At 40.3% G+C, this 27,923-nt stretch overlaps 1 protein-coding gene across 3 annotated transcripts; it reads right to left on the reverse strand.

The window, feature by feature from the left end:
* Positions 1-369: 369 nt before the first annotated feature.
* Positions 370-27,857, reverse strand: TCEA1 (transcription elongation factor A1). 3 transcript variants are annotated; one of them, XM_086472705.1, is made up of 11 exons: positions 24,696-24,820; positions 24,004-24,097; positions 21,836-21,898; positions 17,170-17,275; positions 9,027-9,114; positions 7,851-7,999; positions 5,925-5,981; positions 4,768-4,922; positions 2,782-2,928; positions 1,774-1,845; positions 370-690 (listed from the first exon to the last, which is right to left on the reverse strand). In XM_086472705.1, exons 3-11 carry the CDS (start codon positions 21,854-21,856, stop codon positions 682-684), a joined length of 804 nt encoding a protein of 267 aa, XP_086328831.1. In that variant the 5' UTR covers positions 21,857-21,898; positions 24,004-24,097; positions 24,696-24,820; the 3' UTR covers positions 370-681. The 3 variants fall into 3 exon arrangements, with proteins under 3 accessions (XP_086328831.1, XP_086328830.1, XP_086328829.1); XM_086472704.1 differs by lacking the exons at positions 24,004-24,097; positions 24,696-24,820 and adding an exon at positions 27,748-27,857; XM_086472703.1 differs by having other exon boundaries at positions 24,004-25,079.
* Between the last annotated feature and the right edge of the window lie 66 nt (positions 27,858-27,923).

The following is a 27,923-nucleotide window of genomic DNA, read 5'->3' on the forward strand; positions in this document are numbered from 1 at the left end:
GCTTTGGGCAACAAAATATATGGCATTGATCAAAGCTGGTTACATAAACAAGCTTAACCAACCATTGCAGAAGAGGTCATCACACTAATAATAAATTTCCAAACCCCATGACCACAAAATTAGTCCCAATTCAGAAACGGTACGTACTAATTAGAGTGTTAACTAAATTGTGATTTGGTTAACAACCGAGTTTAACGTAATTCGGTGAAGTTAGACACCTTTTCTCTTTGCTAGTGAACGCAGCAGCAAGAAACAAGTTCCACTGTGGACAGGTAAAACACGTATGGGAGGAGCCTGTGCATTTCAGACCACAAAAAATACAGTACATTATTCACAGAGCTAGAAAAAAACAAGCCAATTACCAAAATGTTTAATTGGTAAAAGTTTAATGTCAACTTACTTATAAAAATGAAAAAATATTTTAACATTCACCATACAATTGAGCAACCTGGCCCTACTGACTATCAGCTATAGGAAGGCATTTAAGGAAATGATGGTTGTGTCAAAACAAAGGCTAACTTCAGGCATGTATGTTGCTTTAAAAAAAAAAAAAAAAAAAAGAAAGAAAAAACCCAAAACCCCTCGCATTTGCAGGAAGCTAGATGCGTAGCCTAGTTTTTTTTAAAGCTAATTACAAAATCCTCTGCCATACTGGTCCAGATGTCTTGACAATTTCTTCTTCTAACAGAACTGTCAAAAGAAAAGAAGGTTTATGAGATCTTCATACAGCTTATTTCTAAATCTTTGCAAGAACAAACAGAAATATGACACCATACTTAGGAAATGGAAATAACTAGTTAAAGCATTCGCTTATATCACCACCACGCCTTCGCTCGAGCATCTTTGTACCGACGCTTCTGTAACCGCCACCTCGGAGAAGGTTTTCAGCACCAATGAACTTTTCCAGGTTCTGCACCAAACAATTTCTAAGCTTTATAAATTATTTGGATATCTTGGAGTATCGATTTGAACAATATTCAGTAACAAGCTATACAGAACACAAGACATAGTGGGTTTTAATGCGGGAACCTTAACGTATGCTGTGCAACACGGTCCTGCAGAGCCGCAGCATTCTTAACACTGAAAAATCAGGGAATGAGGGTATCGTGCTTCATACTGCATGCTATCCCATCTGAACTGGTAAATTTTACAGGCCTTCATTTCAGTGTTTCTCCACTTTGTTGGACTACCAGTGGTCCTCAGAAGCGTTTCTAATTCCCATTGCCTGGACTTCAAACCAAAAACTTACATCAAGTTCCCACTGCGCTACACTCAACCTGACACTTATCCAGGGGTATGGTAGCAGCCACTTCTTTTTTATCCCCCCTTCTTTTCAGAGTAGGGAAAAAAAAAAACAAAACAAAACACAAACCAGAAAAAAAACCCAACAACAAAAGGTCTAAAAAGGCCTATTCCAGTCATCGAAGTAGAGATGAAAACCAGAACACCTTTGGGTGAAGAAAGAGAAGACACAGTGACTAACTTGCTTGTTTCTGTGGCAAAGCAGCACTGTAACTAAACGTCACAAGGACAAGTCAACCTCCTGACTTCTTTCCCGCCTTGCCACCGCCCTGCCTGTGTCATCTCACGCCTTCAGTCAAAAATACTTTTCTAACCTAAAGCTATTCTGCCATATCGACATGGAATACCATTAACGAGCTAAGCCATAACCAAAAGTCAACAGAAACTCATCTGTCATTTGCTGTCCACCAAAATTAAGCCCAGAGCCTGGCTGCCCGCTATCACACACGCGGAGCCGTCCGACGGCCTTACCTTCCATCTGTTTCCACATTCATTACAGACAACAAACGTTGTCATGGGTTCATCAGCACTGCGGGTTTGGACCTTCGGCGAAAGGCAAGAGCCAGAGTGGAAAAAGGAAAATTAGTACCTGCAACTTTTGTTAGTCCGTGTTCAACGCAAAGGTTTGAAGTCGAAGTTTAACATTAAGGAGGGACGTTTGGATAAAAACACCAGTTAACTTTCTGTATCAGTTGAAAACATTTTTTCTGTCTAGACTAGAAAGTGATCATAAACTTCTGTTTTGACAGATTTAGTAGCACTAAAATACCAATTTCAGTATAGAAACTGTGCACATCTAGGAAAAAGATTCTGCAGTAAAACTACACGTTCGGTACCACTTTACATATATTTACTGATGCAAAGGCTTAAAAGTCTATGATTGATAACCAGCTTTCCACTTCAAGCATCTGATATACAACATTAAATTATAAAGGCAGCTGATCCTGTGATTAGAATTACATGCCCTGAAGCACTGCTCAACAAATTAAAGCCCTTCTTCTGGCACGTATTTCCTAATTCAAATTCAATAGAATTCAATAGAAAAGGGTTGTAGGAACGATGGTAAATCAGGGTCTAGTCAGTCAAATGGTAGATTTTATATGTACATGTGTGTACATATATATATATTTTATATGTACATATCATTATTTTCTGCTATTTACACACATTAAAACCAGTAAATCAGCTCTCCTCCACATAAAACCGAATTAACAAGAAGAATTAGCAAAAACTCCACATTGCAAGGAATCTGACGTTTCAGGCTATATAGATACTCAGCTTGGATGCGCATAAAGTCTTTAGTAAATTAACACAACAAACATTCTTTACAGAAGCACGCCTAAGTAGATCCAATTGCCCACATTTCTTAGCACTTTGTTAAAAGTTCATTTTGTGAATAAAACTTTTTTTTCTCTGACAATCTTTGCACAAGACTTAAGCTTTGTAAAAGGAAAACGCAGAGACTGAACAACCACGTACCTGGGTGTATGTACAGTTCTTCTTTTTGCACTTGCCGCATGTAAACAGATCGGTTTGGGTACCTCCTGTTTTAGCCATCTGGTGCTCTCTGATCGCTTCTTTGGTCAGATTTTTGCGCATTTCTTTCAGCTCATCACTTGCCATTTCCTATCACGGACAAAGCAGACACAGTTTACTACAGTTTTCGTTTTAAACAAGTCGTTAACCACGGCGTGAGCCCACACCATTTTTTATTTCAGATCCATGAACAACAACTCTATTGAAGGGCAAATTAATCCTACACATTTTTAATTCCACAAGACTGAAGTTGAGATATTTCACAGCACAGAAGCTACAAAAAGAATCTGTAAAAGTCACAATATCAACACCTCGAACATTTCTATGCAGATGCATTTCTGGAGTTCAGAAATGTAATACAGAGACAAGGTAGGGGAGGACTTAAAAGTTCCACAGAGAAGAGGAAGAAGATCTTCTCCCTTGGTTAGATCCTTGCATATTTACCTTATTGACCTACAGAAGGTTATTATAGGAAAAATTCACGCTATTTTGACTATTTCCATGTTTGTACTGAGACAGACAGTACAGCCATAATTTCCCATATGTTACCAGCGGTCACATACACCTAGTTTCACCACACTAACCAAAGAGCTCAGGTTCACCAATTTTCTTTCCCCTTTACAACGGTCCGGGTGCGCAGGATCTCCCCAGCGCAGCGCCACCGAGCGTGCACAGCAAAAACAAGTTGTGCCGTTTTTCTTCAATAAAGTTCTACTTTGCATCCCACGCGGATGTGGAACGCAAATCTTGAGTATTAATGCTGTTTCACGTTAGAAGTAACCTGAACGCCAAGGGGTTCTTTAGCCATTAACATTTTAATTCAAGACATTAATTAAAACAAAGAATGGGCACTGGACAACACAAAACGTATGTTTGTGCATATGCACCCACACACATGTAGAATGAGAAACACTCAAAATATGTACTGAAGATACGATCTGCTTTTCCTCACACATTCCTTTATCAGCCTCTGTTTGCCCTAACCTTCACGTAAAGCTACAGAAAGAAAAAGAAACAAACAAAAACAAAACAAAAAAACCCCACAACCAAAAAAGCTTCCTTTTGGAACAAAGCTAACCATGATTTTCATTACTTGATCGTAAATTTAATTTCTTTCAGTCTCCAAGATACTCCTTTGTATCTGATTTTGTGTGTGTGTGTGTGTGGTGCTTTCGTTTTTCTCCCTCATAAAATCTGATTTTTTCATTTGAATTCCTAGATTTATTTTGATTTGTAAGGACAGGGAGCATCTGCACAGGAATTTGTAAAGACAGGGAGCATCTGAAGGGGAATTTCTAGTCAAGTGTCCAAAACCTTATTTCAAAAACATACATTTGATTCGATTTAAAGGCAATTCTCACAGATTCTTCTCCCTATCATTTTTGGCTTTTTCTATTTATTAAGTATTCTGTCAAATTTGAGATAACCTTTAAATAAACGCTGAAAACGCCAACAAGAGAGGGACTGATCTTTAAAGCTACAGTGCTACACCTTGTATAGAAGTAGCACAGCAGAGGTTGGCACTTGAAAACCAAGTGGCAGGACAGGCTAACACTCGCCTAGTTAGAAAGAGAAGCTTGGCGTCACCAGCCAGACATATTTACACCTTCCTAAACTTAAACTATCGCTGAGGCATCACGTGGCCTTTAAAGAACGGCACCACATAACTGCGTGTCAGGAAATGCACACGCGCCAGCTCACCTGCCCCCTGACTTAGGGACAACAGCAGGTATTTAGGAACCGTTAACAGACACGACTTTCACTCCTTCTGCCTCAACACAGCCCTGAAATTCAGCCTGTAGAAGCCACAAACAAGCCGCAGTCCTTCACAAGTGCAGGCAGCTTACATACAGTATTTTTAGGGTTAATAAATACAGACCAGGACCTGAGTCCAGCGGGGAAACAGCCCAGGGCCTGCGCTTTACTTACCTCCGCTGTCATTTTGGCAAACTTGTCAGGAGGAATGTTCCCACATAACACATTTTTCCTTAGGTTTGGATTCTTTGCATCCTTGAGATTTGCTATTCTACTTCGTACCCTATTTTTGTATTTCATATCCGTGTTTTTTAATTCTTGAAAAATAGGTGCTTTGGATTTAAGGAACAACACATTAACAAGTCAAGCAGAGCACTGTAAAGGACTCGTTTTCGGGGGCAACTTTTCTAAAGCAATGTAATTCTCCACTGTTGATCTAGTCCTCCCCCCAGCCAACAGTTCTCTCCTGTTCAACACGGCCGACTTCACGTCCTCCTGCAGCCCAGTCATCGTTCAGGACACGGCCCGTGAAACGTGAATCTTTGGGTAGCAGGATCTTAACTGAAACTGGGAAGTCACTCACAAATTTACATCCAGTTCCTTGACTCCATCCTGAGGATTAATTGATTTCTAAACCAAATATTCAAACACTGGCAGCTCACCAACAGAATGTTAAAACAGGCTTGCAACAGAAACGGGGAATTCCTTAACAGGAATGGTGGCTGATTACCGGAGGACTTTAGCAAGTTAGAATCACGACGCTTAGACTACATCCACGCTTAAGAATACACCCACAAAAAAAAACCCACAAAAACAAAACACCAAAAAAACCCACCACTGAAAAAAAAGCCCAGACCCCTGCTCTGTAACTATTCAACCACTGCTACCAGCACGGCCCTTTTGAAAATTCCAGATTCATTTAGAAATAAACTTGTAGAAAATAAAATAAAGACATTAGAAAAAGATTACAACGGTTGACAAGAAAAGGTTTAAAAATAACACAGAAGAGCCCAGCATTTTATGGCAGAATGCTTTGGTAAGATGTAATATTGCTGTATTGCTCCTGCAAGGAGAAGATACTGAACTGAAGAAAACCCACACACACTCACCTACACACATTCCTACATGTTTTAAGGCAATTCAGTTAGCTTGTGCTGTTCTTTTAAACACTAAATTTCTGCACTGATGCCTCGAACGCAGTTTGTTATTTTTGTTTTAAATTAAATTTCAAAATATTCGATACACAGATCAAGTTCATTGATGTCAACATTATCAATGCTTTTTAAAAAATACTCTTGTTCAAGACCACGTAGATGTACTACAAAGGATATCTTCTTCAATCTGAGAACCCAGCTCTTCCTCATCAGCACCAATAGCAATGTAATCATCTGAGGAAAACAAATATTAAAATATTAGCAAGCTGACAATCTCATTAGTGTTCTATATCCCAAAGAGCCCATTCAAAACTCTGAAACTCAGCAAATCACGAAACAACTGCAGTGAATTTTCCTTTTGTATAGGAAAGTTCAATTTACTGTATATGTATCCTTTCAAACTTCATTACTTGGAAGAAAAAAAATAAGTGAAATGAAGAGCAATGGAAGTTTTAAAAAGTAGACCTAAGTCTTTCACAAAAACAAAAATTCTGACATCTAGTTGCAAACACAAGTAGTAACAAAAAAACTCTGCTGTTCAGAAACATTTTAGATATTCTAACAGGCTTGGCAAATCCCCATCTCCACAGCATAGCTGTGTGTAGAACAGACAATTATAGAATGAAAACATTTTGTATTGTGTTTCGTCAATCCTTTCTGTCCACACAATACAAGCATAATTAACGTTTTGCACGCATGCAAGAGAAAGATTCCATTAGAAACATAGTAATTAAAGAACAGAATCAATATTATTAGATTTTTTTAAAAAATGCAAAGCAGAGATGTGTCATAAAACACAGAAATTAGAAGAAATAAACCATAGCAATCTTGAAGACAATGCAACACTTGACCTAAAACATCTCCAGACAACTGTTTACTGTTTCTCACCGAGCCCCCTACTCAAAGAGAGCTGCCCTTCCGAGACAGCTTAGGGCAAATTAGATACAGTATGTGCTTTCCTCCTCCTCATTTTAACACGAGTGTACTTCAATGAGTAATCCAAACGCCATTTCTCCTCTGATCTCATGCAGAAGGCCACAAAAACCCAGAAAATAACCTTATTTTTTGAGACTGGCATTGAACCATGGATGAGCAGTTTCCATGTGCTGTAGAAAGCAACATAGCAAAAAGAGTTCTTGGGTAACAGCTAAAATGAAGACTACATACAATAACAAATACTAAGATGCTATATGCAACTTTCCGGTCACAAATTATTTTAGAAGTCTATGAAGTACGTATCCAGAGGACCACAAATTCATCGTCTTCAGTCAGCTTTGAATACTGTCTGTATCTGAATTTATGTAAATTAAAAGAAAGAACAGAAGAGTGAAGAGGCTAAAAATGGCTGATTCAGAAGTCTGCTTCCACCGGGTCTGGTTACACCAAGCTAAGAACAGAGGAACAGGAGCTGGGTCGTAAGTTCTGGTAGAAGAGAAGGTACCCACAAGAAAAAACTCAGGTCATTCTGAGGAGTCTTAACTTTTACTTTGCTCCTTACCTAGCATACCATTCAATTTGCCAGTCTAAAGACACCTGAGTACACAAGGGGGGAAAAGAAAAAAAAACCTCAGAACAGTCAAGGAATTTACGGCTGCCCAAAAGGCATGAAGATAGAGCAATGCAAGACTCTCTTATTGCCAGTATCTCAATGAAATGTCAAGATTAAATGCAAACAGAAAGGCAGCCTTTAAAAACCAAACTCTGAAGGCCGACAGGATCTCTGGTGTAAGAAAGGGAGGCCTGTATACAGTGGCACTCTTGGTCAGAGAGAAGGCAAAGAAAAAGAAAAAGCAGCTTCCACAAATGAGACATGAACAAGACAATAACCTTCCTGAAAAGAAGCTCCACTCTAGGCAAGATATCAGATGAACAGAGGCCACAAGACATCCTGTATCACCAGCAACAAAAACGTATTTCAGTACATTCCCGTGCTGTCAAGGTCACTCGTTACTTGCGACCTGGGTGAACTGACCTATGGGTACATACACACACGGACATAAACAGCGTTTATTCTGCCCTACAGGGCAGGAGAAAAATACAGTGGGAAGGACTGAAATAGAGAAGAAAACAGTTAAACTTGAAAATATAGTCTACAAAGCTCACCTCCTGTTCTGAGAGCTGCAGAGAGCATTTCTCTGCATTTCACTCGTACAGAATCCGAAGTGCTTGGAGCCCGCGGAAAAGAAGGGATGAAAGAATTTGAGGGGGCACTACCCTCCTCCTTCCTGCTGCTGGAATTGCTACTTGAACTGCTAAAAAAAGGCAAAAAGAAAACTAATATTAATGTTATTTCTCCCTCTTCCAATAACTTTGTTCAGGGCAAAACAAGGTCTTTTGCTATATCCATTTATGGTATTCCAAAAAAAGAACACAGGCTGCCTTTTTAAAGCTACTTATAGCTCTAGAGTCAACACAATTTTGAAAGTGTCTTTAGAATATTCACCAGGGTATTCCACACAATAGAGTGCAGGTATTTCATTCCACTAATGTGGCAGTTAATTCACAGTTCTCTAAATTAATGTGAAATCTTTTTTTCCCCCCTGTGGAACTGTACTTGAAAAAACAGTGAAGATACATCCCACTAACATTCAGTCCACAGGGAGCACTGCATTCACTCTGCTTGCTGTGCCGAAGCGGTACCGTGGTCACAAACAATTAACGTAGCTTTGCAAACTGTAAACCAAAAAGTTTTCAGCTTGCACCAGGACAAATGGTTGGAGGTTAAATTTCAATTTGAAAATGCCTACTGGAAACAGATTCACTAAAACCAGAAAGGCATAGAAAAAATGAGCTTGCAGATATTACTTTGCAAACGTTTTTCAGCTCCTACAGTGCCATTAACACGGGCTCGTTTTTCTGATAGCATGTATTTTGTCTTTACCAAAAAAAGCACAGAATGAGATTGTTTATTAAACATAAAAGCTAAGAGACAAAAGAAGTACTCTAGAGCTCCAACAGATGCAATTACCGCAAAGCTGTGACTGAAAGTTGTTTTACAGTTGTCAAAGCTCAGTGCTAGTATCGTGAGAGGAAGGAGTATTTGACAGATGGAATAAACAATAACTAGTCTGGCCGTATCTTGACCTGTGGCTTTTGTCTTTTTTTAATGGCAGCAGCAGGAGGATTTACTTCCCCAACAACACACCATTTCTTGTACAACTCTATGTACTTCAGGAAAGAATGTGGAAGCTGTTTCTAATAGAACAAATTTGGACCAAATAGTTTAATGTTAATTTATACAGAGTGAGGCTCTTTGTCTAGTCATGAAGAATTCAGCACCTTTCTTCTCTTGCTTCAGGGCTGTTTTGTGAGGAAGACGCAGGCTCCTTTTTCTTTTCTTCAGAATCTTTATCAGTTGAAGGTCCATCTGGAAACACAAAACAAGAGAAACTCTCTTTTACCCAGAAATAGTAACCCATTTAAAGCAGCGGTAAGTATCTTTGATGATTTCTCCTGAACCAGCTGGAAATGCTACGAGATCCTACTCTCTGCTTTGACCTTCTCCTGCAGTACAGCTTCCCACTCCCCAACCCAACAAATGGAAAATATGACAACACTTCAGACCCTCCAAGTCAAGTCCAGCATCTGCTTAAACTGGCAGTGCAGACATGTGGAAAATGGAAGCTTTCCTGATTTCTTTTTGCCAACTCTACTGCGTGAGGTAGACAGTAACTTCTTTAACTACGCATCAAGTCGCTGGAGTTTGCCTTCCACGTTTCAAATACAAGTTCCTATAAATGCACGTCATTCTTTTTAATTATATTCACAGGATTTCTACCAAAGGACTGAACCAAAGGGAACTGTGGTTGCCTTAATGTTTAAAAATACTTGAATTTGCCTTTCCCATACAGGCTATATTTAATGATGATCTGATAAAAGAATAAAGACAAAAGCCATTATTAAAAAGGGCAGCCACAACATTTAACTTTAGCCTAGCGAGAACACGTACACCCTTCTATTGTAAAGAGGAATTCAGAGTGGCTAAATCGAGCTTCTGCTTTGGTTTGCTCTCTAGAAAGGCTGACTCTCTCCACTGCCTACAGAGAAAGCCTAGCGAGATTGGCATCACTCTAACAGATTTTGTGGGTTCCTCTCTCTAAGCCCTCATAAAGCTGCTGTTACACTTCTAAATCCACAGACTACACTATTAGCATAAGCATATATTATAAACTTTAAGAAGAACTAAAAGCAGATCAAGAAAAGGAGGGAAATCTGATATGGCTCAGTCTTTCCCACAAATATGTCCTGAACGAGGTATCTAAATCCTTGTTTAAGCATCTAAAAGTATCCTCATTTCCAGAAGGGCCCCATCTACACACTTCTCAAGGGAATGTGGTGGTATGGAACACACAAATTCAGGTCTCTTCTTCAAGCGCTGAGCTTTTTTTTTTTCTCTCCCTTCCTAGAGAGTAGAAAATTACTGTACTGGCTTGTTTTTAATAGGAACAATTTACATTTAAATCTAGACACAAAATATATTAAACTGAACAGTTTTTTGATCCTTTCCTTAACTTTTGAGTTAAGGAATTTATCAAATCAAGTATCACTTCAGTAAGAAGTCATCGTCATAAAAGGAGATCAGAGACAGCCATAGTGGATCAGACCAAGCACCCATCTACTATTCTGTCTCCTGCTGTACTTAAAAACGGAAGCCTACAGAACAGTACAGGAACCAGGCAAGCACACAAGGATACTTCTCCAGAGTATTTCCCCAGTCTTCAAAAGCTTAAGAGTTTAGGGATTTCCTCACCCATTGTTTGTGACTTTGTATTCAACCCTTCATAAATTTCTCCATTAAAGAAAGAAAGGAAAATTAAACGCAGTAGGTGATGCACTTGGACCGATTGTCTTTAATAAGCTAAAGGTGTTACCCAAAAAATGCTAATAAAGATATCATTTTATCAACTATTATTTATAAAAAAGTAATTTCACAAAGAAAGCAAATGAGGCTTTGAGGTCAACAGATCACAGAAGTTCTTTGCTATGACACTAAAGTGCACAATGCTAAGAAAAAGAAGAGAAATCCCATTTTTAACATCCATGTTCTCATAGACTACTCTCTATGGCAACAAATGCTTACATGATATATAAATTTAAAAAATATTCTAAATATGCATGTCACCTCCTTTACCCTCATCGTTTTTTAAATACATGACCATTTTTGCCAGAGGCTTTAAGACAGACCAGTAGATCACACAGGTATCGTGGGGTACAGCTGCCTCGGAGCTGAGCTCTGCTTCAGCCCATCCACCTCCGTATTTTTTTCTGGCACACAGGCTGTCAAATTCAGAGCTGACCTCAGCATCTCCTGCTCGTTTTGCATCAAATACATCACTATGGTATCGCTGGCACCCAGGATCAAACACTTCCATGTAACCCAGAACCATTTCATGGGAGAAGGCAGGCACCTGCGAACACCCCGACTGCCGCTTTCGCTGACGGAGGGCAGGGCACAGGTGAAGCGCGGGGATAAAGCAAGGGGCAAAAGCGCAGCTCTTCCTACACCTGCAGAGCAGGCCATGCAAGCATGTCTCAAACCAAGGTCAAAATTCAGCAGCTGAGACAACTGGATCATCTTCCACAAAGATGTCTTCAACTTTTCAGTTTCTTTAATTGCTTAGAGAAGAGTTTATAGATACTCTTGTTTCAGAAATCTGAAAACAAAATGAACAATATTCTCTGTTTGCTCAACATATTCTCTAAGTGTTTAAGTCATTCACTCCTGGGGATCATAAATTTGAAAGCAGCCAAGAGAGGAGATCCAGCGTCAAGCAGTACGTGTTCCTAACCTCACGCATCCATCAGGATGCCTTGTTTTATTAAAATGCTGTGTTGGCAAAAGAACAGAACGCAATTAACAGCCTGCAACACAGCATTTCAACTGTCCTCTGGGGAGAGGGAAAAAAAATTATCCTTGAGAATCTAAAAGTCCCTACTAATTAATTTATTTTACAATCAACAGCCAGACTCTTAACTCGAAGAATGACAGCTAGTGGGAACTACAACCAACCACAGACATTCTAAAAGATGGAAAAAACGGCCCTTCTGTGGAAGATATTTAAAAATTCCAATGAACAAGTGATTCACGTCAGGAAGTGAATATAGATCATCATAATATTTATATAACATAAATTACAAGTTGCTTTAAAGAGGCACAATTGTTTTTTCAACTTCATACAGCTATTAAAACTGACCAAACCTTTTTTTCAAAAACAAATTGAAATTGTCATCGATTTTAGGACTGAAAACTGTAACCTCACCGTTTTAGCTACTGCAGCTTCAGAAGGCCATAAAAAAAAAAATCTTTAAGCTTTTTTTTTTCTTAAATAACAGAAGCTAATTTATATTAATGCTTCTTTAAAATACAAAGCAGCAGCTAGCAACATGAATTGACTATTAGCCATTGGAATAAGACTATCAAATTCTGAGTACTGCATTGCAGTTTCTATCTGGGACCTGCAATTAATTTGAAAGATACATCTACCTTTTCCAGTGAAATAATCTCTCCAGGGTAAAACATGACATGACAGTGTTCTTTGTTACCAGAACAAAACTTCTACTGCAACAATATACGGCCAGAGATAACATAATTAATCTGAATGTCAGAAGCCATTAATAGCTTCATCGTAGATTCTTCTCATTCTTCTTTAATAATTACAAGTGAACTCAAGAGATTTGCTAGTAACAAGGAAAAAAAAAAGAAAATAAAAAGATGTAATGTTATTAATTTATAAATTTAACTTCAAATTACAGAATTTTTTCAAGTAAGAATTTTTCAGAAGCATTAATGAAAGGTGGCTAGTTATTCCCTGAAGCACATGAGAATTTATTTTAGTGGTTACAGTATGTTACCGATTCAGATATCACCACCAAAACTTGGAGAGTTTTCTGAGTATTCAGTTCAAATAAGTTAAAGGAAAGAGATATGACAACAGGTAACAGATGGCATAGTCATCATTAAACAATGGCCCTCATATTTCGTAATTCTTTAAGACCCATTTTCCACTCCCTGATCAATATAATCTGGAGATGCACAAGCAGCTACACTGGCCAGCAATTCCTCTGCAAGACGTAGTTAAGACACGACGGTATAAGCAGAAAAGCTTCTTCCTAGTAGTAGCACAGGGAGCAATAATATTTCAAATCTACAAACAAGTAACAAAACCATGCACTGTGGCATTTTTAAAGACTTTTTTATCCTAAGTGACAGAAGAGCACGACACATTAACTTCTTTGCTGCACAGGTTTTTTCTCCTATGCAGTATGATGCGTCATTATTGCTCCACTGATAATCCTAACAAATTACAGATCTACTAATGGTACATTTGACAGGAGGAGATTGCCACAGCTTATACTTCAGATGGAAACGGAACTATTGAAACTGGTTTTGCACTTGGTAACTTATAAAGACACGTGCTGCTCTTATCAATAGTAAGCAATACTCTTAAGTACTATAAGACTGTAATTTAGGAACTTGTTTTGTCAATAACCACTTTTTTGAGCAAAGCCAGTAGGTTACCAGATGTCCTTGAGCCACTTTACCTAACGAGAGCATTAACATACCTGTAAGCCACTCCTAGACTGTATCAGCTTCCTCCAGTAGAATCAAACCCAGGTTTGAAATAACAAAGGATTGTACGACCAAAGCAATCTGAGCAAAACACTTCTGTGAAGTTTGGCTGGTGTCACCTTCTCTCGACAACATCAAGCACTTAAACATGATTTTAAAATAAAAGTACTGAGGCACGCACTTCTTTTGAAATAGGCATTTCAATACAGAATCACAGAATTATAGAATGGTTTGGGGAACCTTCAAGATCACCTAGCTCCAACCCCCTGCCATGGGCAGGGACAAGTGTTCATGGCCACATTTTTAGTCTCCAATACCAGCGATTGCCACACTTGCACGATCACACTTGTACTTCATGTTAAGCTCACTGTCCAACCATTCTGCATTTCCAGTTCAGTACATAAACGCACTGGAGTTATATCTACTTACTTAGAGGTCTGGACATTCTTTTCCACTACATCCTCTTATGAGTTCAGTAATTATTTGTGATTGAGAACGTTAATTTCCTTAAAGGATTTTTTGCTGCTGTTTTTTAACACAAAGGAACACTCCAGAAAATGAATCTATGCATACCCATTCCGTTTATACTCAACTACTTGGGAAAACAATTGTTATTTGCAAATCCCATGTTACAACTGAACAGTATTTTATTCTGAGAGCAGTTTGCTTCCTTATGTAAATTGTGACCAGCTCGGCTGTGTGGTTTAGCGTTCTTACAGCAACACCTGAAAGCAATCTGCCGCTGCAGCTCACTCAGTGAGCCACTTCAGACAACACCAGCAAGTCCTCTGCTGGGCGGCTTCTGACCGCCCTGAAAAGCCATTGGTAACCTGCCACAGCTGTAGGGAAGCCACAAACACGTGGTGATTCACAGCCTTACTCTCATTCCTTCTCACGTTTCCCCTGCATTCTTAAAACTAAAAAAAAATTTTAAAAATTAGTTCCGATACGCATTGAACTTAAACAGTACATGCAGCCTGAATAGTGAACAATTCTTGCCTCAATTCAAAATGTCATTTATAAAAATAACTCACAAAGACTTCAGATCTCTGAGTACCATGCTCGGCACGGTTAACAGCTGTCCGCTTCTGTTGCCATCTTTGATCCATACCATTTTACATGCACTATAAACAGCACAATCGAAACTGATTTCTCAAGCAGCTCAACATAACGGTATTTCGTATTCTTCTGAGAAAGTCAAAACTAATGATAAAACAGAATAAGAGCACTTTGTAAGATTCCCACCCGTACTTCCCGCGGCCCAGACACCCTCTCTTCCACAGTTACGAGACTTTAAGTTCCTATGAACTACTGAGCAGTGAAATGAGGTGAAACATTTGCCCTACTACACTTTATTATAAGGTCTACGTTACAATCAAGAAGAATTTAACTGTGTAAGTTTTGAATACAAGCAGCACTGTATTTTCAGAAATAATTTGATTTTATATACTAAGTGCACAACCACAGCTATACTAGACCTGGCACAATAAGGTACATGCAATAATACCTGCCCTGTAATAAAAATTAGAGCATGAACAAAGGTCACATACCCACTGCCTCAAGAAGAAAGTATTCAGCTCTCATTAATGTCAAATATTTGCTATCTACTTTCCAGTTCCTCACGTTTGACTTCACCTGATGCAAGATGCCTTAGGTAGCATCTCCCAACTGAGTCAAAACAATCTGAATGCAGCAAGCCATCAAAAGGGGAAGGTCCACCGTGCCCCAGCTGGATGTTACCGTGTGGGAAACGGTAACTGCAAACCGGCTGGACCAAAAAAAACTGATACAGTTGAAATTTAAGCCAAAGAACTGAACGAAACAGTTTGTTTCCAGCTGCTCAGTCCCCAGCTCTGGTCCCTTGGATAGCCACTTGAGCACTGGTTGTAGCGCAGGAGGGAGCAAGGAGGCCCCTGTGCAGAAGGGAAACCAGGACCAGCCCTTTCGGCAGCAGCCTACACCCAGAAGGACGGACCCGCTGCAGCCATCGGGCACCATCGTCTTGTTCCAGACTTCTACAGCACAAGCACCCTCCGGCCCTCAGGCAGGAATAACACGCCCCATGTTTCACCATGTTTGAACACTTAAAGGTCAGTCAGCTCTAAGTAACTATATTAAGACAAGTTTGACTGACTTAAGATATTGTGTTAAAAAAAAAGAGAGACAGAAGACTGTTTTTACTGTCTCAACAAATAAGTAGCAATTCCTTTGCGCAACAGGAAGGGTCAACCATTGCACCCCCCAAAGCAGTACCCGAAGGCACGCCCAGAAGTTGAGGATTCTGTGGGAGCAAGGGGAGGGGGAAGGGGGGGAAGAAAAAAAAAAGAAAAAGAAAAGAGTATTTGCCCTACTTTGTTGCCTAAACTAAGCTGCAGTATCAAAAATCTGAACTTTAAAGAGAAAAAAATACCCAACAAAAAACTTTGATAGGGCTTTTTTTTAAAGCTTAGATTAATAACTTAAGAGCTAGGTCACTCAGTCCAGCTGCTGCTTTTAGAAGTCTTTAGAGTAATATGCAAGTCCATTTCTCCACTAAGGTATCTCACCACTTCTATGCATCGGAGGTAATGCAGTTGGACTTCAAATTCTAAGTGGAAATTTAAACATAAGAAGTACATAATTTTCACTATTTACTAGTGAACGCTGATCAGATCCTTTATAAAGTATGCATTTAATTTATAATAAAAGTCATTATTTAAAAAATATTTTATCAGCATATCTGGTATTATCTAGATTTAATTACTAAAACTAACCTAATTAGTACTACCTAACTTCAAAAGTAGGTTAAAAAAAATACGTCTGCTGTAGAGGTTGTTGCTTCTTACTAGAGTATAGAAGCTGAAAGCTGTGACCAATTGTCCATTTCTATGTACATACACTGCCAGATAGATACAGAGTCATCTCTACAGCATTTACAAGACAGTAATAAACTATCTGATAAAATACTTCATCACTGAAAAATGTGGCTGACTTCAAATGGCAGTGGACTCTAACACCTCCTCGCATTTAGCGTGTTTTTCTAGACAGATGGCAAATATTTAAATCAGTAGAAACTATTTCAAAGTGTTAAGCTTCCTAAATCCTAGTTTATCTAAAATTAGATACAAAGAAATAAAAGAAAGAACAGCAAAGTGTATGAACAGAAATACCTGGACACAGTTTGAGACTGGAGTGTTTTCAAATATATAAATTAAGTACTACAAAATACCCTTGAATAAAACCCTGCTAACAGAAAGGCTTCATTAACTGCATTCATTGCTTTAAGGGAAATTAAACGAAAAGTGTTAACTTACTGATTAGTAACTTTAAAGCTATGAAGGTTTCAGAAAGTTCTGATCTATTTCTCACTACCTGCAAGTTCTAACAGATTTTTAACGTCAATTTTGTTTTTACTGGTTTTTTTCCTCTTCACAAATCACTTAATAACCAAACTTCAAAGCCTCTGCGCTCTCATATGAGATTGTGCACAAGTTCTTCAGAGTACGTGTTACATTTGACAAAGGAAATAGCCAAGAACAGGTTCGTTGGTGCTCAGTGCTGCAGTACAGTCACTCTAGCTCAACAGGAGGCAACGCCACTTCAGAAATGAGTCACGCCGCAGAAGCTGGCTGCCTACTCCCTGCCAGCCCCAATAAAAATACATGAATGTTTTCTCTGAATACACTTTCACAGTAAGGCACTGGTGACAGCCAAAGAGTAAAAACCCAAGTACATCACTGCAGGAAGTTTCAGTACTTGCACAGGAGCACAAATATATCTCAAGCAAGGCAGTGTCAGGGATCTGCAGCACCAAGGCTGCCTACAGTTAGAACATGCAAGAGCAGGGGAAAAAAAAAAGCTTGTGTCACCTACCTAACAGTTTCTTCCACGACTTGATAAGAGATTTTGCTAAAGATGTAACTTCTTCATCTGTGCTTTGCTTGCGTATGGCATTCACTGACATCCCAATTCTGGTAGACTGCAAGAGAAACAGAAACGCGCACTATAGAAGGGGACATGAAGACAATGTAACAAGTAAACACATAAAGTTGTACTATGACATTGGTTTTGAAAAGTATCTTTTTTTTCTTTGTTTTTGTGCGTTGTTTGTTTTGGTTTTTTTTTTTAAGCATCTCAGGATGAAATGCTGCAAGCCTTTAGAAACCTGGTTCTAACAACACAGACATTTTAAAACGAAGTACAACAGTATTTCCATTTCTCTCTATCACAGAAGTTTCGGGAGTGAAGAAGTTTTAGGTTGCTAATAATTTTGGCAATACTGAGATTCTGTAAAATCTTAGGCAGAGGTTCTGTTTTTAGATAGAAACAGTAAGACTAAGCCTACTTCTCTGAAAAGGCCAAGAGAGTGACAGGCTTTAAACCTTTGGCACTGCTGCCACCTAGAGAGGGAAAGGGAGATTAATTTACAATCCACTCCTTTTAAGACTCAGAAGACGAGGACGTAAGTTCAGCTCAACGGCAACAGAAGTTTCACTCTAGAAGACTTCTGACTCACATGTTAATCCAACAAGTAGAACATTGCCACACATTCAGTTTCATGAAAAAAGTGTTTAACAATACAAGTATTTTACTACGATTTTGTATTTTGACTGATGACTGAATTTTTTTAATTGCTCTTAAGACGCTTGGTTTTGTTTCCTTTTACCATTTACAGGACTCACTAAATTTAAATTATTCTACTTACTTTTGCAGTAGTTCATCATAAATTTCCTTCTCCTTTAAAGGAAAATTTAAATCTTTGTGGCTCACTAAAAATGGAAATGATTTGTTCCTGTAAATTACTCCTTACAACCCACACAACACTTTTTGGGGCACCATAGATGTGTTAAATGACTGGAAATGTACTGAAATATTCAGCAGCTCTTTCAGCAAAGGCAACACATCAAATAACCTCAGGTCTGATCACCAGCTCCAAACATGTATTTTGGACTGAAGAAAACAGATGGTGACTCAGCTGTAACTAAAGTGTTTCGAGATGGACTCTGCTCACTCGAACAGTACCGGCCAACTCTCTTGACATTTTAAACACATACTCTCGACATTACGTTCGGACAATAAAGAACAACATGTGCTTGGAACTCCATAAAATACTCACCATACCCGAATGAGCAGAATTTATCTACAAAAAAACTAACCCTCCATTGATAACTGGGCACAACCACGGCCTCTTCTCATCAGCAAACAGACAAGACACCAACCTACAGACTACTTAGGTAAGTAAAACCCAAAATTAACTGGATCCATTAATTTCTTCTCCTGACCATACAAGAAAAACAGACTATGGGAACTGTCTCACCTGCCAGCTCTCTAAAGGCAGTTCATAAACAGAGTTCATTTGTTTGCCTTTATAAAGCACTCGATCTGGCCTCACCAAAAGGGAGGCGAAGGAATGATGCACCCATTCATTTGCCTGCAAACTGACACAGGTAAGCACAAAAGGTCACTGTTACATTCTCAAAACGACTGTGCCTTAATGACAAACCAGCTGTCAGCATTTGACATTTCCTCAGTCTTTCAGCCTACGGAGCTGTTCTTGTGAGAGCCATTTTCAGTGGAAAGCTCCGGTATTTTTGCCCAGCCCAGCGTAACCTGGGGAACTGCTCTATCTCTGTGCCAGTCTGTAAGCACACACGTATATCAAAACCTCCCTCACCCTGCCCAAAATGCATTTTCAATGGATCAGTCTTCCCCACTTCCAATTCTAAAGCACTTTTCACCTGGTTTCTGAGAGTAAAGAGGCTCGGAGCCAGTCTCAGACAGCAGCTTTCACCCCTGAAGCACTCCAGCCATAGGCCAAGCAGCTTCAGTTGGTATGAGCATAAACAACCTACGCCTGAACCCAGACCAAAGCACAGGGTGGCAGCCACTCTTCTGTAAACCAGACCAAGTGAGAACACGTAAGGAACACAGCTGGGCAAGAAAAGCAACCACTGAAGCAAGCAGAGGTGTTACCAACTTTAAATTGTAAAGAGAGTACGAGGACAGAGAATTGGTGAGCACCTGGACCAAAGCAGAGCCAAATCAATCCCTCAAGAACAACCACCCCAGGTTCCCAGATCTCCCCGGCTTGCCAATGAACCGGCAAGAAGTCATTCACAAGGCCTGCACACCGCAGCCTAGTTGTGCATACGTGTGTGTCATTTCCAGTAAAACCAGTTTGTTAAAGTAACAACCATCTGTCTCACTGTTCAGCTGCGCACAACCCACAATTACCACCAGGGACACGATGCCTTTAAAGCATTAATGCTGTGTGGCTGCTAAACAGCTTTGTAATTCTGACCACCGGATAAAATCACGTGTGAGGAAGGCTACTGGCTCCCTGCCCAGCTGAGCAAGGATCAGCTTGCTTACATAAAACTCGATAGACATGACACAGTTGTATTGTTGTCTGTAACCACTTCAGCTCTCTGTGACAAAACCCAGGCGAGAAAGACAGAAGCAGAGGTCCAGACTACTGATGTGCACCTTCCTACTGCACATACCTGTCAATTGTTCAGTCACCAGCTCAGCCTGAAGCAACAGCCGTGTTACAGGAAAAATCGTCGCTTCTCTTATTACACAGGAATAATGAAACTATCGTAGCAGCTAGCAGTGCTTTTCTCGAAGCAGCCAGCTTTCAAAACTGCTTGAAAATGGGTGTGGAAGTATCCTTTTCACTTCCATCCTGCATTTCATTAGTTCAAACACATCAACAGGTATCCCAGCCTACACAGAGGAAGTTAGTGCTCCCACTTTCTCATCATCATCATCACCACCACCCTTCTGGACATCAGCACACTAATGATCCACTCCCAGAGTGAGGCTTATGATTACTTTGCATTTCAACTGCTGCTCTGAGTCCTCCACTGCTTAAGCAAATTTAGGAGACCAACAGAGAAAATTTACAGCAGACTTTACATATTTATAAAACTCTCAAGAAAAATAGTGTAAATTTGAGTCTAAACATGTTGCTAAATGCAACCTAACGCACCAGAACTGTTTTGGATACTCAAGGAAAACTTGTGAACTAAGCTACAGTCAATCTACTACACAAGAGTATGCTGAAGCACCTGATCCCTTTAGACCTACTGTAACAGAGAAATCTCCTTCACAAACTCACATGGCTCCTGCCCCAACACAGATTAAAAACACTCTTTTACTGCAAATACTGTTTCACTCTACAAACAGGTACCGGCCGTACGGGTGGGAATAAATAAGCTTCTTTCAAGGACAGAAAACTGGACAGAATTACTACGCAACCCTACATAAATTAAGTCAGGGTCACACAAGCGCTCTAAAAGGCAGACAGTTGAGTCTGTACATAGCAAGACTGAGTCCTCCTCTGCTGATAACATTGCTAAAGTTTTCATTGCAACTAAAAAAAAACAGTAAGTTATCCACTTGTACATTCTTCAGGTCCTCACAGTTCTATGAGAAAATTGTTCTGCTGTTCTGTGTAAACCTTCTAGTATCACTCTTCACACTAAGCAGAACAGGTTTGCACAGCAGCATTTACAGAACTTCCAGAGCACTTGCAAAGAGATTTTTCATTCCAAAGGCAACAACTCCGCAAATATATAGGATGCATACATCCAGAGTGGCATTGCCACTGACCCTTAAGATTTGAACTTGATAGCTCATTCTGTATCTGTAACCATTAATTGTCACTCAGAAAAAAAGTTACTTTTCGGACTCTTTCCATTTCAGTGGCTACCACAGCAAATAAGGTCTTACATTTACCCCTGTCCGTAGAAAATTTTCACAGAGATAAAAAATAATCTAGTTACTTTGGAACAGAAGCTGTTCACTGCTGAATTACATGACAATATCTGAAACTTGACATGCAAATAAAGTTTACTGAGTTACTTTTTGAAAAGAATTTATAAATAATATATAAAATACTATGTTGGAGATGTAGATATAAGCAAAATTAGAAAGAGTATTCATGCAAGTCAGAGAGACTGTACCACACCATCATTCCTGCCCAGGGGAGTAAAAGTGGAGGAGGGGGAGGAGGAGAAGGAGTGTAATTACCTTAAGAAATACACTACTTGGAGTTTGGGGCGGGTGGGGGACGGGACATGGTCAAACACAACTTGCCAGAAGGTACGAACTATGCTTCTCCTCACTTACAGTCCAAAACCAGAACTACATAAGCAGGCACCAGCTGCACCCAGGTGCATTCTCCTTCAGAAGGAAGGAAACACAACACATTTGTGTCAGTAAGAACCTAAGATTATAAATAAGGTAAGTTTATAAGCAGCTCTTCCCCTTGGTGCATAAAAAAAAAAAAAAAATCACTATTTTCAACTTAAACAGAAAGATAAGCTTTAAGAGCTTGCTACTGGAAGAAAACACTTCAGATATGTGCCCTAAACCAGGGTGAAATAAGCCAAGTCACCCTCTAACTACACTGATTCTTCCAAGGAGTTTCTTCATTGGAATTCACTTTCAAAGTGCAACCTTCTTCCAAATTTGCTGGCTCCACCTCCATTGCTGTGGAGTTAATATTTGCAACACAACAACAAGAAAATCATACCTGTAACAACTCAAGGGTCATGGGAATATTCTTAAGCTCCTTCAATAAATCAAGAGCTCCAGCCTGCGAAAAAGACAGGAAAAAAGCAAAAAAATAAGTCAATTTAGTAGCAGTCAGGCACTTTAAATATAGTATCAACAACATACTCTTATCTGCCTTCAAGGTCCCAGACTGGATACAAACCACGGGTTCCCAATTTATCCACAGAACAACTCCAGGATAAGGAATGTTCTGCTTCACAAACCCTAAGCATTAACAGGCTGTAACTCAGAAAACAAAGTATTCACTCAAAGACTAGAGAAGTAATTTGAATGCCAGTTAAAGCATTCTGTCAATCACTACTTAACCAGCACAAGTCCTCAAGAAAACAGCCTCGAGGGGACTTCACTTAACAGCACAGCAACAAGCCAGACAACAACAGTCATTTTCAGTTCAGAACAACCTCACCTGTAACACAGCACAAGAACTTGGTGTTGAGTAGCTCTGCACAGCCCACCAATAATGCATATATATATATCCACATACACCTACATATATAAAACACATACAGCCAACATTTTTATCTGTATTTGCAGCGGTGTGGTAAAGCCAGAAAAGTTTACTGGTTTAAAAACTGCAATCAGATCCCACTGTGTACCAGACCCAGCTATCGTTTCCCCAACAGAGACACAACTTTGTGAGTACGCCTGCCAACAAACGGCCAAATAAAAAAAGCTGAGCAAGACCTGCGTTCGAGCCTTATTTTCAACTATGAACTTTAAATACTGATTCAATGAAATACATAATTAGGCTGCATAGATTGGTACAGATGCTCTTCAGCCTACACCAGACTGGCCAAGCATCAACACGTCCCAAACCAGAAGCAAGATCCCGTCCTGAGGCGCTGTAACATCTAAGCTCATGCACTTGTTTATTGTTCAGCTGCCACAGTTTTTCCTTTTTCCTTTTCCCCTGCTAAGACCATGAGGAAAGGTACAAACTAACACTGTGGAAGCAGCAACTTTCTAGGTAAGATGAGCCAATTTCAGAGACTGTACTGTTAGGCATTAATAAACTCTAACACACAGCTACTCCGACTAACAATTCATGCCTTGGTAACACTGGACTTAGATAAAAAAAAGTTTTCATAAATGTGAGCTCTGTAATTTACTTTAACATCTACATCCTTGATGATTTACCACCTCTACTTCAGCAAAGCTCTGCACCATCCATTTCTTACTGTGCACAGAGGTTGTCAGGCTACAGCAACCTCCTAAGGGCTGAGAGGATTTTGCTGTTATCCAAGTGCGCACTGTTCTGAACCTGTGAGCCACGACCAGTGAGAAGGCAACCACGTTCGCCTACGAGAGGCCACTCTGCCCAGGCTAAGCCCACTGCCTTCCACTTTTTTTTTTTTAAAAAAATTCATTTAAACCCCACAAAATTTCCATCTTGCAGATCTTTGGAAATTGGCTCCTTTCTCTTTCCTCACCTCTCAACTCATCCTATTTTGTTTACTTTACTATCCACTTTGCTTGACTTTATTTTTAAATTCTCCCTAATCAACTTCTAACACAACACTTGTTGCAAGGAAACTTGCAATCTCCTGCTGCACCCGCAGCTCTTACAATTTAACCACTGAAGACAGAACATAAAATAACCACCGAGAGGCTGAGAAAGATGAAAGTGGAACTTCAGCATCTCACATCCAGACAGGCACAGCTCTGGGTGCTTTCACATGGCTGCTACAACCTCGCTTTTTTAAACACGTCTGACAGCAAAGAAGCCTCTAAAACCCAAACATTTCACTATGTCCCACCTTACACAAACCCAATTCACTTATAAAACTAAAGCTTTACTGTTTTGCCATCAAAGCAAAAAGTCTTAATTTTTATGGATGATACAGAAAGCCTCTCCAGTTTAACCACAGAATTTTAGCAGCAATGATGCAAGACTGGGAAATGTCATGCTGTTTTCAGGTGCTAAATTGAGTTAGCAGACCAAACCATTTCTTTCTCTAAACAGCCATGAGTGGTTTCTTCTGGGCAACCACAGACCCAAGCAAAGCAAGTTAATTATCTTCACTGCTGCAAACCAAAATCAAATTCAAGAAAATTCTCTTAGCCAAAACAAAATGAAGGACAGATGTCAATGTGCCATTTTCAAAAGCACAATCCGGTTACACTTACCTCCAAACCAATGATGCTATTAGCGAACTGTACACAGTGTGTGATTTCAGAATAAACACTGGTTACTGCAGTCTCCAATTTCAGCGTAACGATACTGTAATGCAAAGTAGCACCCTCTTCACCTCCTCTTAAGTCTAGCCAAAATTTCTTTGCATCTGTAAAATCCCTTTTGAACTGCATGTGTCAAAACAACTTTATTATTCCCAGTCTAAACATTTTCCAAACCCAGTAACTTGATACACTGGAGGTTAACAAACCACGTACCAAGTATAAAAGCCCAGGTACTCTCTACACGGATGTTACCTGCATTTCATGCTGTTTTCTCTACTGAATTACCAAAATTTCTAAGGCACTAATGCTTTCTAGGCCTTCATTCTTCTCTATTATATTAAGTACAAAGAATTAAATGCTTTTAAACTAAATTTAAATTTAATTTTAACTCACAGCAACTAAATGGTTTTTCATAACCACCTTCCTTCGCATAAAGTCAAATGTCATTTTTTCTCAAAACTAGAGTGGGAGTGCACAGTAAAACCCGTAATTCCTATTCTTCTAAGGTAAGAGTTCTCCGTTTAAAAAAACCCAACCATTAAGAACATTATTATAAACCTTCTTTTAAAGGCATTGCTATGATTTTATAGAAAATGAAAGCCAATGGCCCACCCCACAAGGCTGGCTGGCTTCCAGTTTACCTTGTTACTTGAATTAACAGAAATCGGCTGCACACCGATTGAGCAGGTCGCTCCCAACAGCAGCGCCATGTTCTAGAGCCACGCTGCAAAGCTGCGGCTCGGGCGAGAGCAAACGCAGCCCGTTTCTGAAGACAGCAGAGCTATCCAGTTCTGAGTCTGTTCTACTTAAAGGAGCAAAATGGACAATTTTACGTCTTCTTCTCTAAACTTACTCAACTGTTCTTGATCTTTTCGATCCATAGGTGCAACCTTATTTTTCATACCTATTCATTACAGCAGCTTAATGAAAGAAAAGCGTACTTACGTACAACAAAAGCTGTCAGGAAGGCACTACCTGTGTTTTAATCCAATCACAGTTATTCTGAAGGAGGAGTAATATCTATTTCAAACATGCAACCAATATTTGAAGTAACAGCAGAAATATCTGTGTATCAAATACAACATTGCATTATTATTTTGTCCTTCAAAACATAAGAACTGCATATATCACTTCACTCAAATAGTTATGAAATCTGCACAGCTACAATTAAATCCTTAGTGAGGATCCTCAGTGCAAATCCCCAAGAGGCTGACTCAGGAAGGGTGTCTGCACGGCCTGCCTTTTCAACTCATCAAAAGAAATGCCAAACAGCATTTTGCCATAAGCCACGGAGTCACCTTTTGTACGAGAGCTGAAGCACCTCTTGCTACAATTTCAGAGTGAAAAGGTATCAAAGCTGCTTTTTTTTTTATTGATGGGTTTCATCAAATCATTCTCATTCAAAGACAGACATCAAATACCTGTTCTCGTTGAGTAAAAATGGAGACAGGAATACAAGAGGTTGTCAGGAGCATCATTATCCAGCGGGTACTTATGTAAGAATTTCTCAATCCAGCTTCATCTTTGTGAGACAACGAAGTATCTCTTCACAGAAACGATCTTAATAACTTTGCTAAAGTTAGCATTGCAACTGCAGGGCAGGATTAGGTAGGAAATCACATTGTGCAATTAAAGGAGAAATACTTTACAAATGGCAAAGACTAGTAAGAAAAAACACACAGACATCTCCTGGGTTACGCACTGATGTACTTCCTCTCCTGTCACACCACTAAGGGGTTTTATCACAGCACACAGGCGCGCTCTGGACAAACTCTCAGTTCTCCACCATCGGCCACAGAGGCAGCTCAAGCCTTAGAAGACTTTTGAGATGGCGTCAAACTAACAACAGAGCCACTTGTGTGCAGTAACGAGCTGGAATGAACGGGCTCTGTTCCAACAAAGTACAAAAGCACAACTGCCCGTGGTGCTGCCCACGCTCTCCTTCCTGGCATGGGGGTGAAGATGAAGACCCAGCACTGGCTCCGACCCCGGCACAGACACCGCACGGCTCCCTAGAGCTCTGAACGGTAATTAGGTTACACACGCCAGAGTGTGAAAACATGCACCCAGCTGCTGCTCGGAATGACATCCAAACTCCTAAGCCACCCAGATCACAGAGGAATACACTGTGGTCACCAGGAGCATCCTTGGTATCGCTGCAGCGCTGCTCCCCAGCGTCACCAGTCACTCCCGTACTATCTGGGAGTTGCCATTTTCTTTCTGGTGTCAAAACTCTTCCAAATAAAACTGAACTGACCGCACTTGATCGTTCTCATCACCACGATACTTAAACATGTCACCGTCAGTACAGTTTCACCCCTTCGACACCTCACAGGAAAGAGCCACTACTTCATTTTTCGAGTCAGGAAAGCGAGACGGTGAATTCTTTTATGCTGAAAAGCATGGGAAAGAGAAATAAAAAGAAAGAGCGAGGGGACAAAATTTTTTTTTTAAAAAAATCAAATGAATAAACTTTGGTTGGAAAAAAATCTTTCCACTAGACAAGGTTCCTGCCTTCACACTGCACCCCAGAGAGTTCAAACGTGTCAGAGCTAAACCATAAAATATTATGGAACATCCACGATTCTGAAACACAGCGAAGCACCGCCTGTGCGTACTTGCAATGAATTTGTTTGGATTCTGAACGAAACAAACTTCATTGCTTTAATGCAATCAGTACTTCTACAAATATGCAAATTTTATTTTAAAATGTTAATTTATAATTTCCTTTATCTTAAAACAGCAAAGAAAAAGGACTTCTATAAACTGAAATGCCACACCACTCAGTTGTGAGCTATCACAAACATTGAGCATTCAATGCACTACCGTAACATACAGAAAAAAACCCCAACCCTTAACTTCATGTATTATGCAGGAAGAGCAGCAATCGCAAATATACAAATTACAAAACAGTAACAATGTGCCCACCTGACAAAGGAGCAGTAAAGAAAGTTTACAGTTTTCTTGTATGCTACTTTGCGTGTAACTATAATCAGGTGTTTGGCTGTTGCTGCATACTCTAATTTGATTTATTTTGACGGTTTTGTAGGGATAGCATAGACATTATATGTTAGCAAACTAAGTTCTATATCAAAGGCATACACAAGAGTAACACTTAAAGCAAGCTAACTGAATCCTGTGTAGCTCCATCCTGAGGCAGAAGTTAATCCCTAAATAGATAAACCCAGTTAAAGTGATTTGTTTCAGATTAAAAAAAAAAAGGAAAAGTGGCTCGCATCCCCCACCTGCTTCGGCAGTTCGCCCACGCAGCCCCACCCACCCTGCCGAAGCAGGATGAGGGTCCTCCAGCCCCACTTCAACGTGCACACCCCGCACAAAACTCCAGCTTTCACGCCGGGAACCGAAAACAACCCCTCTAAAGCAGGTGTTCTCCTCTGCGGGCGTTCTCCTCCGGCCGACCGGGCTTCCCACAGCACTTCACACCCTGCCCTCCAGCGAGGCCAACACTCCGCGATTTTAACACGGGAGAAGCGGAGGGAAACGCCGCTTAGAGCCAGGGCCGATGCTCGGGCAGCCCCCGGCCCCCCCCCATCCCCGGGCGGGGAAAGCCGCCAGGCAGCGCGGGGAGAAAGGAGGCGGCTGAAGGGCCGGTCCCCGGGCCCGCTGGAAGGAGAGGAGCGAGGGACCGACCCGCGGCGGCTCCCAGCCGCCTCCCGTCCCGCCCCCGCTCACCGCGTTCTTCTTCTGCACCATCTTGTCCATCTTCTTGGCGATGCGGATGATCTCGTCCTCCGTGGTCATGGCTGCGGCGGCCCGAGCGGGGCCCGGAGCGGCGTGTGGGAGCTGAAGCCCGCGGAGCAGACACGCACACCCAAACCGCCCCACGCCCCCACCCCTCCCTTCCCCTC

The sequence above is a fragment of the Leptosomus discolor genome, chromosome 13 (assembly GCF_034619465.1).
Source record: "Leptosomus discolor isolate bLepDis1 chromosome 13, bLepDis1.hap2, whole genome shotgun sequence".
NCBI classification, from domain to species: Eukaryota; Metazoa; Chordata; class Aves; order Leptosomiformes; family Leptosomidae; genus Leptosomus; species Leptosomus discolor.

Excerpts from the sequence above, each read along its gene's own strand:
- TCEA1 (XM_086472703.1), bottom strand. The coding sequence starts at position 24,183 with ATGCAGTTCAAAAGGGATTTTACAGATGCAAAGAAATTTTGGCTAGAC. Across the intron at positions 9,115-17,169 it reads GTCGTGGAAGAAACTGTTAG|ATGGACCTTCAACTGATAAA; the intron begins GTAGGTGACACA and ends TTGTGTTTCCAG. Across the intron at positions 5,982-7,850 it reads TGCAGCTCTCAGAACAGGAG|ATGATTACATTGCTATTGGT; the intron begins GTGAGCTTTGTA and ends TGTTTTCCTCAG.